The sequence below is a fragment of the Lupinus angustifolius genome, chromosome LG17 (genome assembly GCF_001865875.1).
Source record: "Lupinus angustifolius cultivar Tanjil chromosome LG17, LupAngTanjil_v1.0, whole genome shotgun sequence".
NCBI classification, from domain to species: Eukaryota; Viridiplantae; Streptophyta; class Magnoliopsida; order Fabales; family Fabaceae; genus Lupinus; species Lupinus angustifolius.
The window spans coordinates 2,634,223-2,653,547 of NC_032025.1; the positions used below are offsets into that span (position 1 = coordinate 2,634,223).

The 19,325-nt window shown below is 31.8% G+C and overlaps 1 protein-coding gene across 1 annotated transcript; it reads left to right on the forward strand.

The window, feature by feature from the left end:
• Nucleotides 4,049-11,651, forward strand: LOC109331845 (DEAD-box ATP-dependent RNA helicase 16). The gene is made up of 15 exons (XM_019566602.1): nt 4,049-4,304; nt 4,407-4,565; nt 4,672-4,761; nt 4,880-5,008; nt 5,239-5,339; nt 5,836-5,950; nt 7,750-7,881; nt 8,308-8,373; nt 8,493-8,672; nt 8,873-8,968; nt 9,136-9,273; nt 9,793-9,875; nt 9,963-10,000; nt 10,181-10,392; nt 11,423-11,651. Exons 1-15 carry the CDS (start codon nt 4,128-4,130, stop codon nt 11,450-11,452), a joined length of 1,746 nt encoding a protein of 581 aa, XP_019422147.1. The 5' UTR covers nt 4,049-4,127; the 3' UTR covers nt 11,453-11,651.

The window sequence follows — 19,325 nt, forward strand, 5'->3', positions numbered from 1 at the left end:
GATTTGAAGGTTTTTGGATGTTTGTGATTTGGAAGCATCCTTGTGCAACATAGAACCAAATTAGATCCTCGAGCCAAAAAATGCACATTTCTTGGCTATAAACCAGGAACTAAGGGATATGTCCTTCTAGATTTGTCTTCAAGGGAAATATTTGTTACTAGAAATGCTCAATTTTATGAGCACATCTTCCCATATTCTTCCGATCATGGCCCTTCTCCTTAAATCCAATCTGATCAAACTGAGCAGCCTCAAGAGTTTACTCCCAACATATATGATGACACCTTAAGGCCTATTTCCAAAACTACAACTTCTGTAACACACACAAATGAAAATTTACATTCTTCTAATCCTTCCATACCCATTCATACCAACCTAAGAAGGTCTCAAAGACCTCATATGCCTCCTTCTTACCTAAAGGATTTCCACTGCAGCCTCTCTAATACTGCTCCTCTGCATTCCTCAACAAAGATCAAGCACCCTTTGCATTCTGTTTTATAATATCATGCCTTATCTAACACATAATGAATTGCTAGCTTTAGAACAAAACCACACTTGGGATGTTATCTCTTTACCTCCTGGAAAGAAACCTATAGGTTCTAAATGGGTTTACAAACTCAAACTCAAACCTGATGGCACCATAGAAAGACATAAGGCTAGGCTTGTAGCAAAAGACTATACTCAAACTGAGGGTTTGGACTACTTTGAAACATTTGCCCCTATTGTTAAACTCACTATCATACACATTTTATTGGCCATTGCCTCTTCAAAGGGATGGTTCCTTGAACAACTTGATGTTAACAATGTTTTTTTGCATGATGACTTTCATGAAGAGGTTTACATGTCTCTTCCTCAAGTTGTCACCTGCTCTATACCTAATCATGTTTGCAAGCTTAACAAATCTCTCTATGAATTAAAGCAGGCAAGCCAACAATAGTTTGTCAAACTATCCAAGCCCTCATTTCTATAGGTTATTCTCAATCTCAACATGATCACTCATTGTTTACCAAGCATAGGACTTCCAGCTTCATTGCTCTAGTTATCTATGTTGATGATCTAATTCTTGCTGGAACAGATAAAAATGAAATTTTTTCTGTTAAAGACTTCCTCCATTCAACCTTTCAGATTAAGGACCTTGGCACCCTTAGGTATTTCCTTGGCCTTGAAGTAGCTCAATCTCATAAAGGTCTTACCCTTAGCCAGCGAAAATACACTCTTGACTTGTTATCTGATATTGGTTTTCTGCACTCAAAACCTGCACTCACTCTTATGGTTAAAGGTAATTCTTTACATCAGAATGATAGTGCACCATATGACAATCTTTCTATGTATAAACATCTTGTGGGTAGGCTTCTCTGTCTTAATAATACTCGTCCTGATATTGCCTTATGTGTTCAACAACTAAGTCAGTTCCTAGACGATCCCACCATGAATCATTATGAAGCCTTAACTCGTCTCCTCAGGTATCTTAAAGGTAAACCTGGTCAAGGTTTATTCTACCCTACTAGCTCACCTCTCCATTTAAAGGGTTTTAGTGACTCTGATTGGGGCACTTGCCGTGATACTAGAAGATCCACTTCTGGATACTGTATGTTTCTAGGAAACTCATTGATTTCTTGGAAATCTAAGAAGTAGAAGACTGTTTCCAGGTCTTCTCTGAAGCCGAATATAGGGCTTTAGCTTTTGCTTCTTGTGACGTTCAATGGTTAACCTACTTGCTTACTGATTTGTGTGTTGATTTTAAACAACGTGCTTTATTATATTGTGATAGTAATTCTGCATATTCCATAGTAGCAAATTCAATGTTCCATGAACGAAGAAAACATATTGATATTGATTGTCATGTCACTTGTGAAAGGTTGCAAAATAATCTCTTTTATTTACTGCCTATTACTACTAATGAACAAGTTGCAGATTTATTCACTAAAGCTTTAGAACCCTCCACTTTTTCTTATCTTTTGTCCAAGTTGGGAGCAATTGACATTCACTCTCCAGCTTGATGGGGAGTATTGAAGTAATGTTTCTGTTTCAATTTGGCCCATCTTGTTGTTGGACCATCGGTTTTTAGTTAGTTTATTGTATAAGCCCATTTAGTTTGTTTTTTCTATTTTTATATGTTTAGTTGGTTAAGTTAGTTAGTTTGTTTAGAATAGTTTCTTCTTTTAGTTGTTGTGGTTCTAGTTTGTATATAACCAGATTTTGTCTCATCTTAGTAATCAAGATGAATAATATACATTTATAAATTTGTCATTCATATCAATAAAGATTCAAAAACTTTTCCCTTTCTTCTTCAATGTTCCTCTTCTCTGGATTCTTCTTCCTTCTCTGATATCTTTCCTCTTCATTAAAGATCTTATTCCAATAGAGTTAACGTTAATGTAGCCCGCTTTGGGTCCAAATGATATTTATTTTTGTTTGCATCCCTATTATTCTTCTTCAGGTTTGATGTTTTTCCCTCTATAAGCTTTGTGGACAACTATAGTGAGAGGGTTATTTTTTTTTTGAGTTAGTGTTTTCTGGAATGATTTAATATGTATACAGTGACAGTGTAAATGTTTTTTACACTGTCAGACAATCATCCACTATTGATTTATTAACCATCATTAAATCTCAAACAAAAGTAATACAAATCAATGGTGAATGATGTGTTGATAGTGTAAAAAACTTTACAGTGCATAAATTTTAATCTCTTTATGGAATCACATGATGTGTTCACTATTGTTAGGAACGGACATCATTTTTGTTTCTTAGAGTATACCTAGCAGTCCAAAAATCATCATTTATAATTAAATAGGGGTGTTACTATCTTTTTTTGAAATCTTTTATTCTGGGACAAGGAACGAAATGGCAGCGCTTTTAATTGGGGCTTGCTTCATTAAAATATTGATTAGAAATTGCTAGATGGGGAGATAATGTTACAATTGCTATAAAATTTAAATCAATAATTTCAACATATTGAAGTGACCTTAACAAATTGGGAAAAATTGGAGTTCAACAAACTAAACCCAAATTTCAATTGAAGTAACAAACAATATCAGAAACAAATTAAAGAAAACTGTGTACCAAAAAATTAAATAAAACCAAATGTGAGTCAACCTCAATTAATCACTCAACAATCTTGATTCATATCGATATCAACCTCCTTGATTGAAAATATATATTATATATTTAAAATCTTAGTTTATAACTAAATAACGTTTATTTATGCCTTTATTAATATATAGGAATAAATTTAAAAATAAAATGACAGACATAAATAAATAGTTTTATATAACTAATATTGGATCAAGGTAAAATAAGCAAAATAACATGTAAAGCAGAAAGGTGAATAATAAAAATACCATAAATACCAATAGGTTATCAATGTAAAGTCAATGTAAATATACCATAGAGTGAATGAATAATATTTATTTTGTAATTTTTCGCAATTAAGAAGTGAGTAAGATTGACTGAGGGTCAAGAAAATATACTTTTTATAGATTAAGAAATCATGTAGAAATATTGTGGAAGCTTCTATTAAACATATGAAGAGGGTCGAAAATATCAATAGTTACTAGCAACTTGCACGAACCAAAAAGACAATAAATACATCACAAAGTGAATGAAAAATATTTTGTAATTTTCTACATCTTACAAACAAAAATTGAGTGAGATTTCATGAAAGTCAGGAAAGATGGACATGTTGGGATCAAGATAAGTACTTAGAAAAAAAATGTGTTCCATGGAAACTTCTCTCAAATTATAAGGAGGATTTAATACACTTTGCTCATACTTTTTTTTTTTAAATTTTATAATTTGGCTATTATAATGTTTTTTATACAAGAAGATCCATGGATTAGAAAGAGATATCTAAGTAGTGTCTAATTTATACCTATTTGTGGATAATAAGTATGAAAGAGCCCAACAAGTTTTCAAATACAATTACATATTTATAACCATATGGGTTGACCCGGTTCCATATCATATATATCGGGTTAAACCGATTGGGTTAGGAAAAAAATAACCCGATGTTAAACTCAGCTAAACCCATGCCAATGACACCCCTAGTAACATAGCAAAGGTTGTGAGAATAAAAAGTCCAAACCCATCTTAAACCCTGCAAACAGAAAGAGCGGCGGCAGTGGTGAGTAATGGCGGAAACAAACGAAAACGTTTCCAAAGAAACCGTAAAGGAATACGAATTTGAAGAGTCGGAGGACCAAAGTTTCGAAGACCTTGGACTAGATGCTCGTCTTGTTCGTGCCCTTCTTAAGAAAGGAATCGATAAATCCACTCCGATTCAGCGCGTCGCAATTCCACTCATATTGGTATCATTAAATTCTTTCTCTATTTTCTTCATAACAAAAAGGATATTACTGTCTAAGTGGAGTAGTTAGGTTTTTATATTTTTTGGGGTTAACCTTTTTCAGGAAGGTAAAGATGTGGTCGCTCGAGCTAAAACGGGTTCTGGAAAGACCTTTGCTTATCTTCTTCCGTTGCTTCAGAAATTGTTTACTAATAATACTGACAGGAAGAAGCTAGCACCCAATGCTTTTATTCTTGTCCCTACTCGCGAATTGTGTCAACAGGTGTTTGTTTACTTTTTAACTTGTTTCAATTTAATTTCTATTGTGCCCCCTTTGGAGTGTTGGATAAATAAATGAACTTTTTTTTTATCATATGTAATAATTTCAGGTATACAATGAGGTCTCATCAATCCTTGAGTTGTGCAGAGTTCAATTGAAAGTTGTGCAATTGAATAGCAATATGTTGCATTCTGACTTGGTTGGTTATGTCCTCATTTTTATTCATTTCATTGTTATTACCATCTTAATGGAAATTATGTGTGTATCTGTAACTATTAGTGAATAACTCAATTTTGCTGCTAAAATTGGTTTTGCAGCGGGCAGCACTCACTGGACCACCGGATGTTTTGATCTCCACACCTACTTGTGTACAAAAGTGCTTGTCTAGTGGAGTACTTCAAGGGGCATCCATTAATAGTTCACTTGAAACTCTAGTCCTCGATGAGGTCAAATCTGATATAGCTCATTGTTGTTTAGCATCTACATTTATTCTTAGATGTTCATCTATAGTTCAACTATCATTTCCCCCCTTCATGAATGACATTCACACTGTATTTGCATTTTGCAAGTCTGAACTACTATCTACTAGACTAATTTGCAATATTCATATGTTGTTAATTTTTGTTTTGTTAATGCTGATTCAAGTATCAGATGATTGATATTCATATGCTTTCAGGCCGATCTTCTATTATCATATGGATATGAGAATGATATAAAAGCTTTTACACCCCATATTCCCAGAAGTTGTCAGTGTCTTCTTATGTCAGCAACATCAAGGTGTGTCATTTTCGGTGTTTCATCCCATTATCATACTTGTGTCACTCAGATGCTTTATGATATAATCATAATGTTACATGTTCATTCTCTTGAGATCAATGCTTTTTAAATGGACATGATATATGATAAAACATTATGTCGTCATTCGGTTCATGTAGGCGACCCCTCCTAGTGGGACCAAGGCTTGGTTATTGTTCTTATTATTTTTGTGCTTGCTTGTCAGCATGTTGTTCCTGTATGTCAAATAATAACATGTAATTGAAAAGTGAAAACAGAGCCAGTGATCTTTCTGGCACTTTTGAAGATCACATGCCTAGTATTAATGATATGTGATATCTGTAATGTAATGTTTTACTCAAGTGTTTTACGGTTTACAATCATTGACTATTCCACGATATTTTAGAATTAATCTCATATTCTATCATGTGCATTACCATTTTTGGAAGCGATCTTCAATTGTATTGATTTTGCTCTAATGTCCTGTTATCTTTCTCAGTGCTGATGTTGATAAACTGAAGAAGCTGATTCTACACAACCCCTTCATTTTGACTTTGCCTGAAGTGGGAAACCATAAGGATGACATCATCCCTAAAAATGTTGAGCAGTTCTGGGTAAGCATGCTATGGACAATAGCCTTTTCTGCCCTGGTCTTCTGGATATTATGGATTTTATTCTGGTTAAGTTCATTTCTTATTCCATCCTTAAAAAATATCATCTATATATTTATACATTTAGGATTTGAGTTGTATAATTGATACTAATAATATGATTTGAACCGTTAGTAAAGGTTTGATTCGGGGGGAGAAGGATTTTAACTTTGAACATCATCTGATCCAATGTTCATAAAAAAAACAGTTGTTAAGCTTTTAACCAGTTTAAACTGTTGCATATTGATATTTGTTATGGATCTATCATGTTCCTCCCCTAGAGGTGCTCAAGAGTTGAGAGTTTTCATTTTTGCAGCATTTATTTTAGGCATTATTATGTTTATATTAATTTTTAATAGATATGTATGGTAATCCCCTTAGTTTATTGGAAAACTTGTTAGGTGTTTTATTAGTGTGGGAGTTAGTTTTGTTTGTTAGTGTGGTTATTAGTTAGTTGGGGGCAGGGATACTTAGAGGTATAAGACATGTTGCGTATAAATACGAGAACCGGGGCTTTTGGTCATTTGGAGTTATGCAAGATTTTACTTTAATTAGGGGAGATTTGCCCTATTTTTTGTAATAAAAAAGCACTCATTCTTTGCTGTTTACACGGTACACGTAATAATGGAAACAACATTGGAGTACTTGGAGCACAAGTGTGAGACCGTGCTGACATGGCTTGATGTAGAACCTCTTGCACAATCTCAGCGGAAGTAATGGTTATCGAACTAGCTCGAACCAAGACTCGGGCAAGAGTGGAGATATGGGGGAACTTGATGATTCCTCTGCTTTTGGGGAAGATGTATATGACAGGGTCAGTAGGGTAGAACAATACTTTGATTGGAAAAAGGTAATTGATCAAGAAAAGGTCCACATAATGATGGTGGCTATGGAGGGCCAACACCTATGGTGGTTTCAGTAATGGGAGTTATGCGCACAAGCTCCTTCTTGGGTTTATTTTTTATCAGCAATAATTCAGGGATTCCAGCATTTGAAGACTCAGTACAAATGGCCATAAGAACTATGATCAGGGTTGATGCAATTGGATTGGGTAGAGGAATTAGATTGTGCAACAATAATTCTGGATACAGGAGGGAGCAAGAGATGGTCAATCCATAATTTGGGCCAATGTTGAAGGGTATAATGTTTTGGTTCCAACAGATGCAACTGTGGTGAACTGGAATTGCGCATATGTATGCTTGACAAAATGACTGAGGGATGTCATAGCTGGGACAACAGAAATTACAGGTTCTTTTGCCCTAGTGTTTTGTTCAAAGTTCGTTTGCAGTTATGGTTATTTGCGTCACCGTTTCCTCTTATTTCAGAGGTTGTGCTAATATGCAAACTTCAGAAATGGTGGCAATGATATCACTGTTTTCTATCCGGCAGTTGTTCTTTGGCTTCGGGTTAGGCCCCTTTGTAATAGGTTAGTCGATTGGAATACTTGTTAGATGTTTGCTAATTGTGGTAGTTAGTTCTGTTTGTTAGTGTGGTAGTTAGTTAGTTGGGGGCTGAGATAATAGGAGGAGAGGGAGAAATCTTGTCATTTGTAGAGAGATATCGTGCCTTTGGCCATAGGAAGGTGCTTACCCTCAAAACTGTTCACCATTTTACTGAAATTAGGGGACATTTTCTGTATTTCTTATAATCAGACACCAGGGTTATGACAATATACTTATTGCATCCTTGCCTGTTGATTTTTGATTCAACGTTATTTGTGCTGAGCCAGTCCTTTTATCTGTTTTCTCTGAATATTGTCTCAGATCCCATGTGCTGAGCGTGATAAGTTGCTTTACATCCTTTCTGTCTTGAAACTGGAGTTGGTCCAAAAGAAAGTTTTGATATTCACTAATACCATAGACACGAGTTTCAGATTGAAACTGTTTCTGGAAAAGGTATTGACAGTTCGTTTTATACGTTGAGTAAATTTACCTGATCTTACATGGTACTTTATACATGTCAATGTGATGTCATAAATCATGGCTAGCACTTATATCTGAATTTGTTTTTGAATGCTGTATTTTATTCAGTAATAGTTTAACGGATAGTAATTATTAATTAATATAGTAAACCCTTTTCTATATACTCTGAATTTTATGTTCCACTTGATATGACTGCTCATAATGTTTTGGATTAATCATTAATTTTCTGATCAACTTTGAATATCTTGTAAATATCCTGAGAAAAGTTGTCTCCTATCTCAATACTTTTCTTATACAAGTCTGCTTCCAATGTTCCAATCTTAGCATTTATACTTGAAGTTGGATTGCCTTATTGCATTGTCTCTTCCTATCTCATTTCCCCCTCCTATACCTGTCTAGTTTGGGATCAAGTCTGCTGTTTTGAATGCTGAGTTGCCGCAGAATTCTCGTCTCCATATTCTTGAGGTATTCAATACTGTTTTATTTCCAGCTACAAAGTTTAAGTTTTCCTTATAAATGGATTATCGTTATTATTTATTGATCTATGTTTTCTCAAATGCTTTTGATAAATCTGGTTTTTCCAGGAATTCAATGCTGGCCTATTCGATTATCTAATTGCAGCTGATATTAGCCAGTCAAAGGAGAAGGATGAAGCAACTAAGGAAAATAATGGTGGATCAAGGAAGTCTAGAAAATATGCTAAGCACAAATTAGATTCTGAATTTGGAGTAGTAAGAGGAATTGACTTTAAAAATGTATACACGGTATGAATGCGCTCTTTTATATCCTTTTGTGAATCTGTGTCTTTCTCTAATATTCATATTTGAATTTGTTGCCTTGCATATCATTTTAGTAAGAATTGTATACACTGATAAATTTCATCTGTTTATATTGTTGTTTCATTGAGATAATTCCCTTTTCACTGATATAATTTAGTTTAAGCTATCTTTTGTTTAATAAACAGGTGGTAAACTTTGAAATGCCTCAAAGTGTTGCAGGATATGTACATCGAATTGGACGTACAGGAAGAGCATACAATTCTGGTGCTTCAATCTCTCTGGTGAGTTTGTGTGACAATGCTCCCTATTTTCCTGAGGAAATTGTAAAATATATTATTTTATTATATTTGTTCTTAGTCCGTCTTGTTCAACTGGGTATACTGCTGATATCCAATGTGGCTCTAACCTACAAAATGCTTTGTCATTAAGTCTTTCTGTGTCTTGGTAGGTTTCTCCAGATGAGATGGATACTTTAGAAGAAATAAGATCTTTTGTTGGGGATGATGAGAACAACGGCTCAAACACCATTGCTGAGTTTCCCCTGCTCACCAAGAATCTGGTTGAATCCTTACGGTATAGGGCTGAGGTGATTTATCAATATCTTTACCCTTGAAGTAAAATTGCTATAGTATTTTTAACTCATCAAGAAATGCAAATGAAATTATTTCATCTTACATGTGTTGGTATTTTTATTATGAAAGTTTGTGACAAAAAAAAGATGTTTCTAATTTTTTCACTAGCATTATAAAGCATCTTGAGATTATATTTGACCAAAAACAATGCGTCCAATTTTTTACAAGCATTTTCTAGTTTTTGGACAAGCAAGTATAATTAGGAACTTCTTTTTTGTGTCTAAGGTAAAGTTTAGATTATTGACAAGCATCTTACACATCTTTTGGTTGTTTTTATTTCTTCTTTTAAATGAAGATTATGTAGAGCATATTTTGTCCTTTTTATCTGTTATTTTTGGGTATTTGTGAGCATTTTCTCTGATTTACATTGATGTGCAATGTCCAAGTATATTTTAATCAATTATCATCTATCCCACTTTATATTGGACATTATTTGCAATTAATAATGATGGTTAGATTTTTTTCTTTTGCAGGATGTGGCAAAGAGCGTAACCAAACTTGCTGTCCGAGAATCACGAGCCCAGGATTTGAGGAATGAAATTTTGAACTCTGAAAAGTGAGTGCTGATATCTAACATGGTCTGCTTGAAACTGCAATTTCCATTTTGATTCCATTTCTTCATGCCTGTGTTTTTCTATGCTAGGTTGAAGGCTCATTTTGAATCTAAACCAAGGGAACTAGGTAATCCTATCTTCTAATTGTAGTCTTAGCATTTTTATTTTCATTTTTTATGTTGAAAGTAAGGATGTTACTTATTTTCTCTTTTAACTGCATACTAATTTGTGAGGTTCTACATAAAAGACCAAAATCAATTTCTCAAAAGTATCCTATATAAGGTAACATGAAATTATATTTGAGCAGATCTATTGAAGCATGACAAGCTTTTGAGCAAGAATGCCCCTCCTACGCACCTACGTGGTGTTCCTGACTACCTATTAGATAAAACAACAAAAGAGGCAAAGCAAATGGTTAAGCTTGCAAGGGATGCAATGGGAAATAATAATCATCGCCACCGGGGACCCAAGAGAAAAACTAGAAAAGAAGGCGACCCTTTGAAGGCCATCTCTTCCTCGGTATGATTAACTTACTTTTTCTCACGGATATTTCCTCATTCATAATATGCCAATTCACACATCTTAAACAGCAGGGCATAACAGAAATAAGGGGAGTGGGGTAAGATTTAAGCAAGATTCTCAATATCCGGTTTCAACCCTTGAAGGGGTTAAGGTCGTAGGATAGTGACATGAATTATAGGTTCCAATTAAAAGGCAAATTATATTTAAACATATTATATATATGCTGAATAAATAATATGTATAAATTTTTAACATAATGAGTTTAAACAATAAAAAAAGAACCTTTTTATTAGTGAAGATTGAAGAATTATATAAATGTCTAACTAACTTATTGTGTTTTCTATACCTAACCTAGGGCTTCTAAAGGCTGACAATTTTCTTTCTTCAGGCTCAGGGCTAGCCCCTTCGGAATAGGCTTAAATTTTCTTGCTTTTGGTACTAATGTTAGCCCCTTTGCTTAAGAAACAAAAGATTGTCCTGTTTTACACTTGCCTCTAGAAGAACGTGAACAAATTGTTATAAATGGTATTGAGATATACTATATCATTTTTTCAACTAGGTCATGTAATCCTTTGATGTGCAATGACTCGGCACAGTAGCAAGTGCGAGTTGGCATGTCATTTTAACATTGTATATAAATCAACCTTTTGCACGCCAATACATTCTGACAATAATAGTTGAAAGCTGTTGAGTCAAATTGAAAGGTTGAGATTTTTTCTGTATAGCCCCCTGAATTCTGTTTGGCAAAATTAGCAATAACAAAAATAAATTAAATGACTTAAAGGTACATATAATATTATATTAGGTTTAGAGGTGCATTTGCTGAATGATTCAAGGCCAAAAAAGACCAGGGCGCTATAATTAGCTGTGCCTAGTTCCCACCACCAGATTATTGTGTGAAAAAATGTTACAAATATATAATCTTGCATTAATCCAAAGATAAATCATAAATTCTATAGTGTTGTGATTTTAGGTATTCTGTTTTTTATGTTGACTATATATGACTCTTGAATTACATTTTCCTCAGGTATCAAAAAGAACGCGCAAAGGTGTGTGAAGATTGGAGAAAGAATATAGCACTAGGCACTATAGCAGTGATAGACATAAATGCAAAAATGCTGTTTTGTTGATTTTTACTTTCCTGCGATTCTGCGATGTTCCAAATATTACACATTGAAATAGTGTTGTAATTTATTTCTTATTGTTTTTCAACTCAGGATAGTAATTTTATCACCTCAAGTTAGTAAGTTTTTATCTCATACATGTTTACATGTTTACACTACACTAGTGAAGAGAGGTCACATATAATACAAGAGTAAACTTATGGCTGGCTTCTCTTAAAATTGAATTCATTGTTGATCGTTGGACTAAGCTTTATCATTATCGTTGGATGAGAGGTTAAATATGTGTAAATAATTATATATAACTTATTGATTCTTCTCTGAAAAACTTAATGAGACGGAGAGTGTGTAAGGAGTGTCTCAATGTTTAACTGTGATTTCCATTCAAAATACATTAGGAGATACAATTTCATAGACTAGATCTACTGTGGTGTGGTGGCTAAGTAAAAAACAAAGTTCTTATTTAGTGGTATTTATATCATGATTCCCAAATTTGAGACCTAGTTAAAACAATATCATGCTATTTATTTAGTGGTATTTACAATTTTATCTTAAACATCAACTTTACGTATTTAATAACTCAGAATTGTATTAATTGGGAATTGAAAGGTGGCGGAGATTAGAGAATAAGGGTATGGCCATGATGATGGAGAAAATATTATTTGACCTACTTAGTGTCCCTCAAACATGTACCAATTTCATTGCTTAAAATATATAATTTATCGATTTAATTATCATGATTAAAATGATGAATAATATATATATTTATATTAACAATGTATAGATATTACAATAGCTTAAATCATAAATGAAAATATGAACTGGAGAAACAGAAAATTCAGTAAATATAGGAGATCCTAGACAATGATAAGTCGAAAGTGGGCCTAGGACGCATTCGCTTTCAAGATGGGCTGCACGAGTCCCCATTAGGAAAGAGGAGCGTTGCAAAGTGTAATTGGGGTTTGTCTTATTTGATTTGAACAGATGTTGCAAATAATTATCCCCAAGAGGTAGTGGTCCATCTGTAGTTATTTCAAAATGACTATCAAATCTATGCGTTGACAGTGTTAAGTTTTTTATGCTATTAACACATCATTTATTATTTAGAGTCAATATTGATTTAATAGATAAATGATGGATAATTTTCTGGCAATATAAAAATACTTACGCTATTAATATATACTTATCAAATTCGAACCTCTGATTTAAACTTCAGTTTCTGTTTGATTGGAACATAAAATTTGATTCAAACAATATTTATCTGAGAGACAAGATTGGTTAAATCTCCATTTAATGATAATAAATACCCTTTAACGTACATACTGTATAGGCCACACTGACTTCGTGCTAATGTGTCGATAGTTCCTCACAAAATGACCTGCGTGACTATAATAATAATAATAAGACAATACTGAGGGAATTATGTCTGACTAGGACCCTTCTTTATGACCCTCGTCGTTCACTTCACAAATATTACCTACTGACTTTCATATATCAACTTCGTTTCTTCTTCTTCTCATTTTAATTTTTTTAACATTTTATAAGAATTTTTTATATCATCAATATATCATTCATATTTATTTTCAATCATAATTAATTTTTAAATAAAAGTAAGTCTTTCGGTTAGTTTTTTAGAATAGTATAAGCCTCACTCTTCACACTGGAATGTCATTATTATTATTATTATTATTATTATTATTATTATTATTAGACACTTCGTGCTTGCAAGCCCAGATTCATACTCTTATAATATTAATTATTCAAATTTTATATATTTTATTATTGAGAATTATAATTTTTTGCATTGAGTATACTATATTATATTTTTATTGTGGATATTTTAAATTATAATGTTTTGTTGAGAGAGGTGGTTAATACGTTGGTGGTGCTTACATATGATTATATGGTTTTTTTTTTAAATTAAAAAGTTTAAGGGCAAAATAGGAAAATAAAATTACACAACTATAGTTACACCATATTTTCCCTTTATATATATTAGTGTGTACAGTAGAGATGACAAAATGGGCATTGCCTGCCGGCCGCCCACATAGCCCGCATTTTTTTGCGGGCAGTGCATGCAAAATTTGGCCATTTGCCTGTTTCACCCTGCCTGTTTTGTCCGCCAAGCTCATGGGCATTTTCATTGGGCAATGCGGGCGACCCACAAACAATATTTAAGAAAAAATTAAGAAAATTTCAAATAAATTATTATGTAATGTAATTTTTAATCCCTAAAAATTGCAATATAATGTGATTTGATTAACTTTATATAAAATATCAAAGTTTTTGTTAATTTTTTATCTTCAACTACTTTATTTTATTTATTATATGAATTTTTTAATTTTTTTAATTATTCAACAATGTCTGCGGGCTGTCCGCAAGCTCGTTAGTCTGTTTTAAAACGGATAGGACATTGAATTTTGTCCATTAAGTCAATATGAGCATGCCTAACCCGCTTAAATTATTGTGGACATTTGCAGGCATAGACTAAACGGGTCGAGCGGTCTGTTTTGCCATGTCTAGTGTACAGGCACTTCGTGCCTGGTAGTGAATATTGCATGATACTGCATATTAAATTTTTATATATTTTATTTTTGTGTTTATGATAATGTTCAATTTAAGGTGAGATATATGGTTGATTAATGTATTAGTGGTGATTATTTAAGATTATATTATTTTTTTTGTAAAAATGAAATAATATTAAGGGCAAAACAGGAAAATTACACCATGATAAAAGTTACACCATGTTTTCCCTTTATACATATTATAAATTATAAATATATAGTATAATAGTATAAATATATAATATAGATACATTAAACTATTATTTGGTGTAAGCCTCACTCTTTCAAGTTGATGGAGATTTTTCTCCTAGTATAAAGTAGCTATAGCAAAAATATTATAGATAAATGTATTATATAAAACATGCCTCTTGCACAAGAGTATGTGATTGTTCTTTCCAACATTTTTTAAAATCAAACCTTTAACATTTGGTAGTAACGAGAATTTAGCAAAACTTTATACTACTATACTAATATATTATTGATTATCACTATATTTGGTAAACAAATAGTTTATTTATAATATGTTCATTAAAATAATATAAAAAGTATAGAAATATTATATACCATTTTCTCAACCTTTTTATATATAAGCTGAAATAAGCTCTTTATCTTCTAAAAACACCTCTTCAATCATGTATAAACACCACTGCCCTACGTTAAATATCAATTAAATTATTGTTAAACATAACAAATAACTGGACAATACATGGTGAAAAACGTTTATCAAACTCTAGAAAAGGTGGAAGGGAGCAATGAACTTGTCTTTTTTAAAAGATTTTGGTTGTGTAATATTCTAACAAAAATGAGATGCTTAGTATGGAAAATTACCTTGAATGAAATACCATTTAAAGTGAATCTTACTCATAGATGTTGACTAAATGATCAATATACTTCTTTGTAGTGAGGTGGAAGAATCTGCAAGTCATTTGTTTTTCATATCTTATTTGGCAAAGATTTTACTCTAGATTTGAGTTTTCTTCTATTATTCATAATGAAGTCAATTCTCTTTTTGCAACCCATGAAAACTTTATAAGGTTGGAAAACAAAAATCAACAATTGTGGGTATTCACTGATTTGTAACAATTTGGACTATTTTGGTACATTTAGAACAAAGTTATTTTTGACAACAAAAGGTTTCATCTTGATAAGGTGATGAACCTTATTTTCTTGCATTCTTATAGCTTTCTCAATGATCGTTTTCATTTCTTCTCTTTTTCATTTGCAGAGTGGTTGGGTAGCCTTCAAATTGTATTTCTCTTTGTTAATTCTAGGGAAGGTAAGGATAGAAATATTATTTGTTCTCCAAATTTTTTTATCTCTTGATTAATAAAGATTTTATTGCTAGCAAAAAACAATAATATAAGAAATGCAAAAAAAAAATAAGTTTTTTCTATATGATAACATAAGAATTAAAAAAAAACTTCGTGATGATGACCATGGTACCTTTGGACCACCCCATTTATTCTAACCTTACCTAGCAACTTACATATACATGCGTTTTACACATGGTTATAAATACTCTACAGTATAATTAAACTAGCATATGTGAGTCATATCACAGATACAATTAAACTAGTTAAAAGTAAAAAAATAAATCAAAGTCAGTTTAAATATGATTTTTTATATTTATAAAATAACATATTATGAATTCAAACAAATCAATCAAAGTCAGTTTAAATATGATTTTTTTTTATATTTATAAAACAACATATTATGAATTCAAACATTGAACATTAGTAGATATTTGTAAAATGGTTAGTCATGGTACCAATTCAATAATTATAAATAATCAATTTTATATTTATAGTTTTAATATTTATTATAATATGTAACTTAAATGATATATAGTTTAATTAGTGAATCATTATACTATCATACATCATGGACAATAATCATTTGTCCCATAATTTTCCTGTATCTTTGTCCCGAACCAATCAAACTTCATAAAATATTATTAAAATATTAATTTCGATTTTTATAATTTTTCTTTTTAAATGAATTGAGCTTTGTAATTGACTTGATATATCAAGTGGGACATGAATGAGGACATGTGGCCATACAGTATTTTAATCAGTTTGATAACCAATATAATATTTTTTTGACTTCTATCTTATTTATAAAAATTATCAATTTAAAAGGAATGTTCGCTCTACATTCTAACACAAATTCTAACACCTTATTAATTCTATTCATGTCAATAGCCAGAGAACCAAACTTTAGATATTTTGCCAATTCTCTAGCTTACTTGCTTAAAATCTATGCCACTTGGAAATATTAATTTGAGCCAAGGATATGTAGTATTTTTTGGTGTGTAATGGAGGTTATCTTCCAATCTTATTAATAATTTTTGGAGTGTGTGAGGATACTTTTCGTAATAAGTATCGTTTAGATAAATCTAAATCATTGATATTTTAATTTATTTGAGAGATCTTATAATATCCTTATACCACTAAATAAACGGTTTGAAAAGTATAATAACAATAATTTCGTTGAGTTTGATGTGCTAATAATGGGTTAGATGTATGCTGAATTACTGAACAATTTTCTTCACCCCGATAATCAGTATTTTTAGACAAGCAAAAATATTATTAAACAAGCACAAGGGTCCTAAACCCAATCATAATTAAGAACAGAAGAAGTAAACCCCAACCCAAATTACAATTAGCCTACACACCCAAGACATAGAATTAGAGCACATTCAGATAAGCTGATAAGGTAGAATTACAAAATGTCAGCAGCTGCTTCAACGCACATAACAAGTCCATGCTCCTGAATCTTTTTTGTTACTATAAAAAATATTCATCACCATTTGAGTAATTAACTAATTTCTTTCAGGGTGTGTAACTATCTCTCCTAACAAGTGTCACTCATAGTAATCGAATATTGACTTTTTTATCATCTTTGAGATCTAGTAAAGTCTTATACTACTAGACCAACACATTGTTAGTCCGTATAATCCTAATTATGAAAACTAAATCATTTCAATTTACTTACTAAATCAATATTTTTAATTAGTTTACTTTTACAATCCATGTGAGACAAATATTGTCTTTATGATTTGTGTGAAAATTATTCTTTCAATATATATATAGTGATCCGTGGGATAAAAGTTTAATTGTTGTATGTATATATATATATATGTATAAAAGATAGAAATTTAGGAAAAATTAATTTGTTGTGAAAAATAGTTGTCTTACCTTTGATGGTACAAAATACAAATAACATAGTCCTATATGAATTATTAGTTAAGGGATTTTGTTTTTTGAAGGTGATAATGGAGAAAGACAGAGGAACATCGAGAATGGGTGGGGTCACATTCCGATGGGCCATACAACATTGAATAAATGGAGCAAATGTGGTCCACGGGCCATGTCAGTGTCTCCTCGTAAGATAATGAAAAATATATATTAACGTGAGCATCATGCTACTTGTCATGGTGGACTCAATAGTTCTCTAATGGTTTATGTAGCTTATGGGGGGCATTTAAATGAGGGTTTCACATGTCCAAATAACCCTTCCTTAACTACAAACCACGTGGTCTCTTCTGTCACTCTATTCTCTTTCTTTAAATGTACTTCCTAGTTTAACCAACTCATTTGTAATTTCAATTACACAAGAAAATTGAGAGATAAAGATTGTCTTCATTCAATTTGGTTAACTTGGTTAAAACAAGCCTTTATTTAAGGAGACATTCAATTTTATAAGAAAAAAATGGAACCAATCAAAGAGGGGAGGGAATTGTCCACTAATGAGGGATACAACTTTTATGATTTTCACTCTAAAGAAGAAGGAAAGTGTTATATGCTTTGGCATTTTTACAAATAATGATTTGGAGGGTGTTTTAACATTTCTGGATACAAAACAAGAGGGCTTTCATTTCATGTCTTTAGGTTTGTGCTCTCATAATAGTGCTTCAGTGAGTTTTGTTCTCTAAACTAAAATGCCATCAATTGCTTCAATCAGATCGTTCTACCCAAATGAGAGACCATATTCCTAGTTGTTTGCTCGAATAGGATTTAATGGGGTACCCTCTCTCTAGGCTTGTCCATGATTTTGGACAATGTTATTAATTTGCATTACTCAATAACGATAATGTAAAATTAAGGGAAAAGATGTTTCAAAGACAACCTTTGTCTTTAGCATCATGTTCAATTCATCAAACAGTTTGCTTGGGTTGCCTTCAAAATGGTTCCCTTGCATTTATTTAGTGGGGATATTTTTCAGATATCTTTTTATAAATTTGATATCACTATGGGTTACTTTAATAATCACATTTCAAAATATTTCTGTATAATCCCTCATCCCAAAAAAAAAAGATTGACGAATAATACAAATAAAATTATTTAAAAATTAATTAACTTTTTTGGGACATGAGTATTAAACTAGAACAATGTAACATTGTAAGCTAGAAATATTTGTATTAAACTAGAACAATTGAGTCATTGAACATGCATGATGCTATTAGTCATGAAACTAGTGGTTCTGAGATATAGAGGATAATATGATTTGTTGTAGTGTGGTTTATATGGATTATGAGGAATGATGTCATATTCTCCAATAAGCCAATAAGTTTTATGTACATAATGGATATCATTTAATTCCTATCTTGGTCTTAGTTTCAATTAAAAGTAGCTCTAACTTCTTTACCTTTTGCTAATTGGTGTAATGATTCAATTGCTTGTATTTATATATTATATAAAATGACTAATTTATATTTTTTTTCTTATATTAGATCAACACTTCTTTGTTTCTTTAATACATTTTCCATTAACAAAAAAAAATATATAACATCAACATATGTCTCCCCATATTTATTATTTATTGTCAAAGTATACTCCTAGTAGATAAGTAAGGAAGTAATATTCTTCCATATGATTAGACATCTAAGCTAAAACCCATCTCCAGAGTATTTTTATATACACATAAGTTCTGGATGAACTCAAGATATAATGCTTGTATGACTCCAAAGAGGTAAGAAATGTATTGTCCTAAAATTGTTCACTCCATATAATATTTGTTGTCATTGATTAAAAAATCAAACTTTATAATTATTTAAGTTAATAATTTGTTAATTAAATATTTTTCACCAATAAGAATAAATAACACAAAATTATACACCTTGCAGAGAAAATATCCCTCTCCACTTTTTTGTTAAAAAAAGTGTAACGAATTTGGAACAACACAAATTGAATGTCAACTTATTTGTAAATGTTAACAAACAAAAATTAGACCGTTTATTCATGCA

Coding starts and splice junctions, on each gene's coding strand:
- LOC109331845 (XM_019566602.1), top strand. CDS start 4,128: ATGGCGGAAACAAACGAAAACGTTTCCAAAGAAACCGTAAAGGAATAC. Junction 4,566..4,671: donor CTCGCGAATTGTGTCAACAG/GTGTTTGTTTAC, acceptor TAATAATTTCAG/GTATACAATGAGGTCTCATC. Junction 5,340..5,835: donor CTTATGTCAGCAACATCAAG/GTGTGTCATTTT, acceptor TATCTTTCTCAG/TGCTGATGTTGATAAACTGA.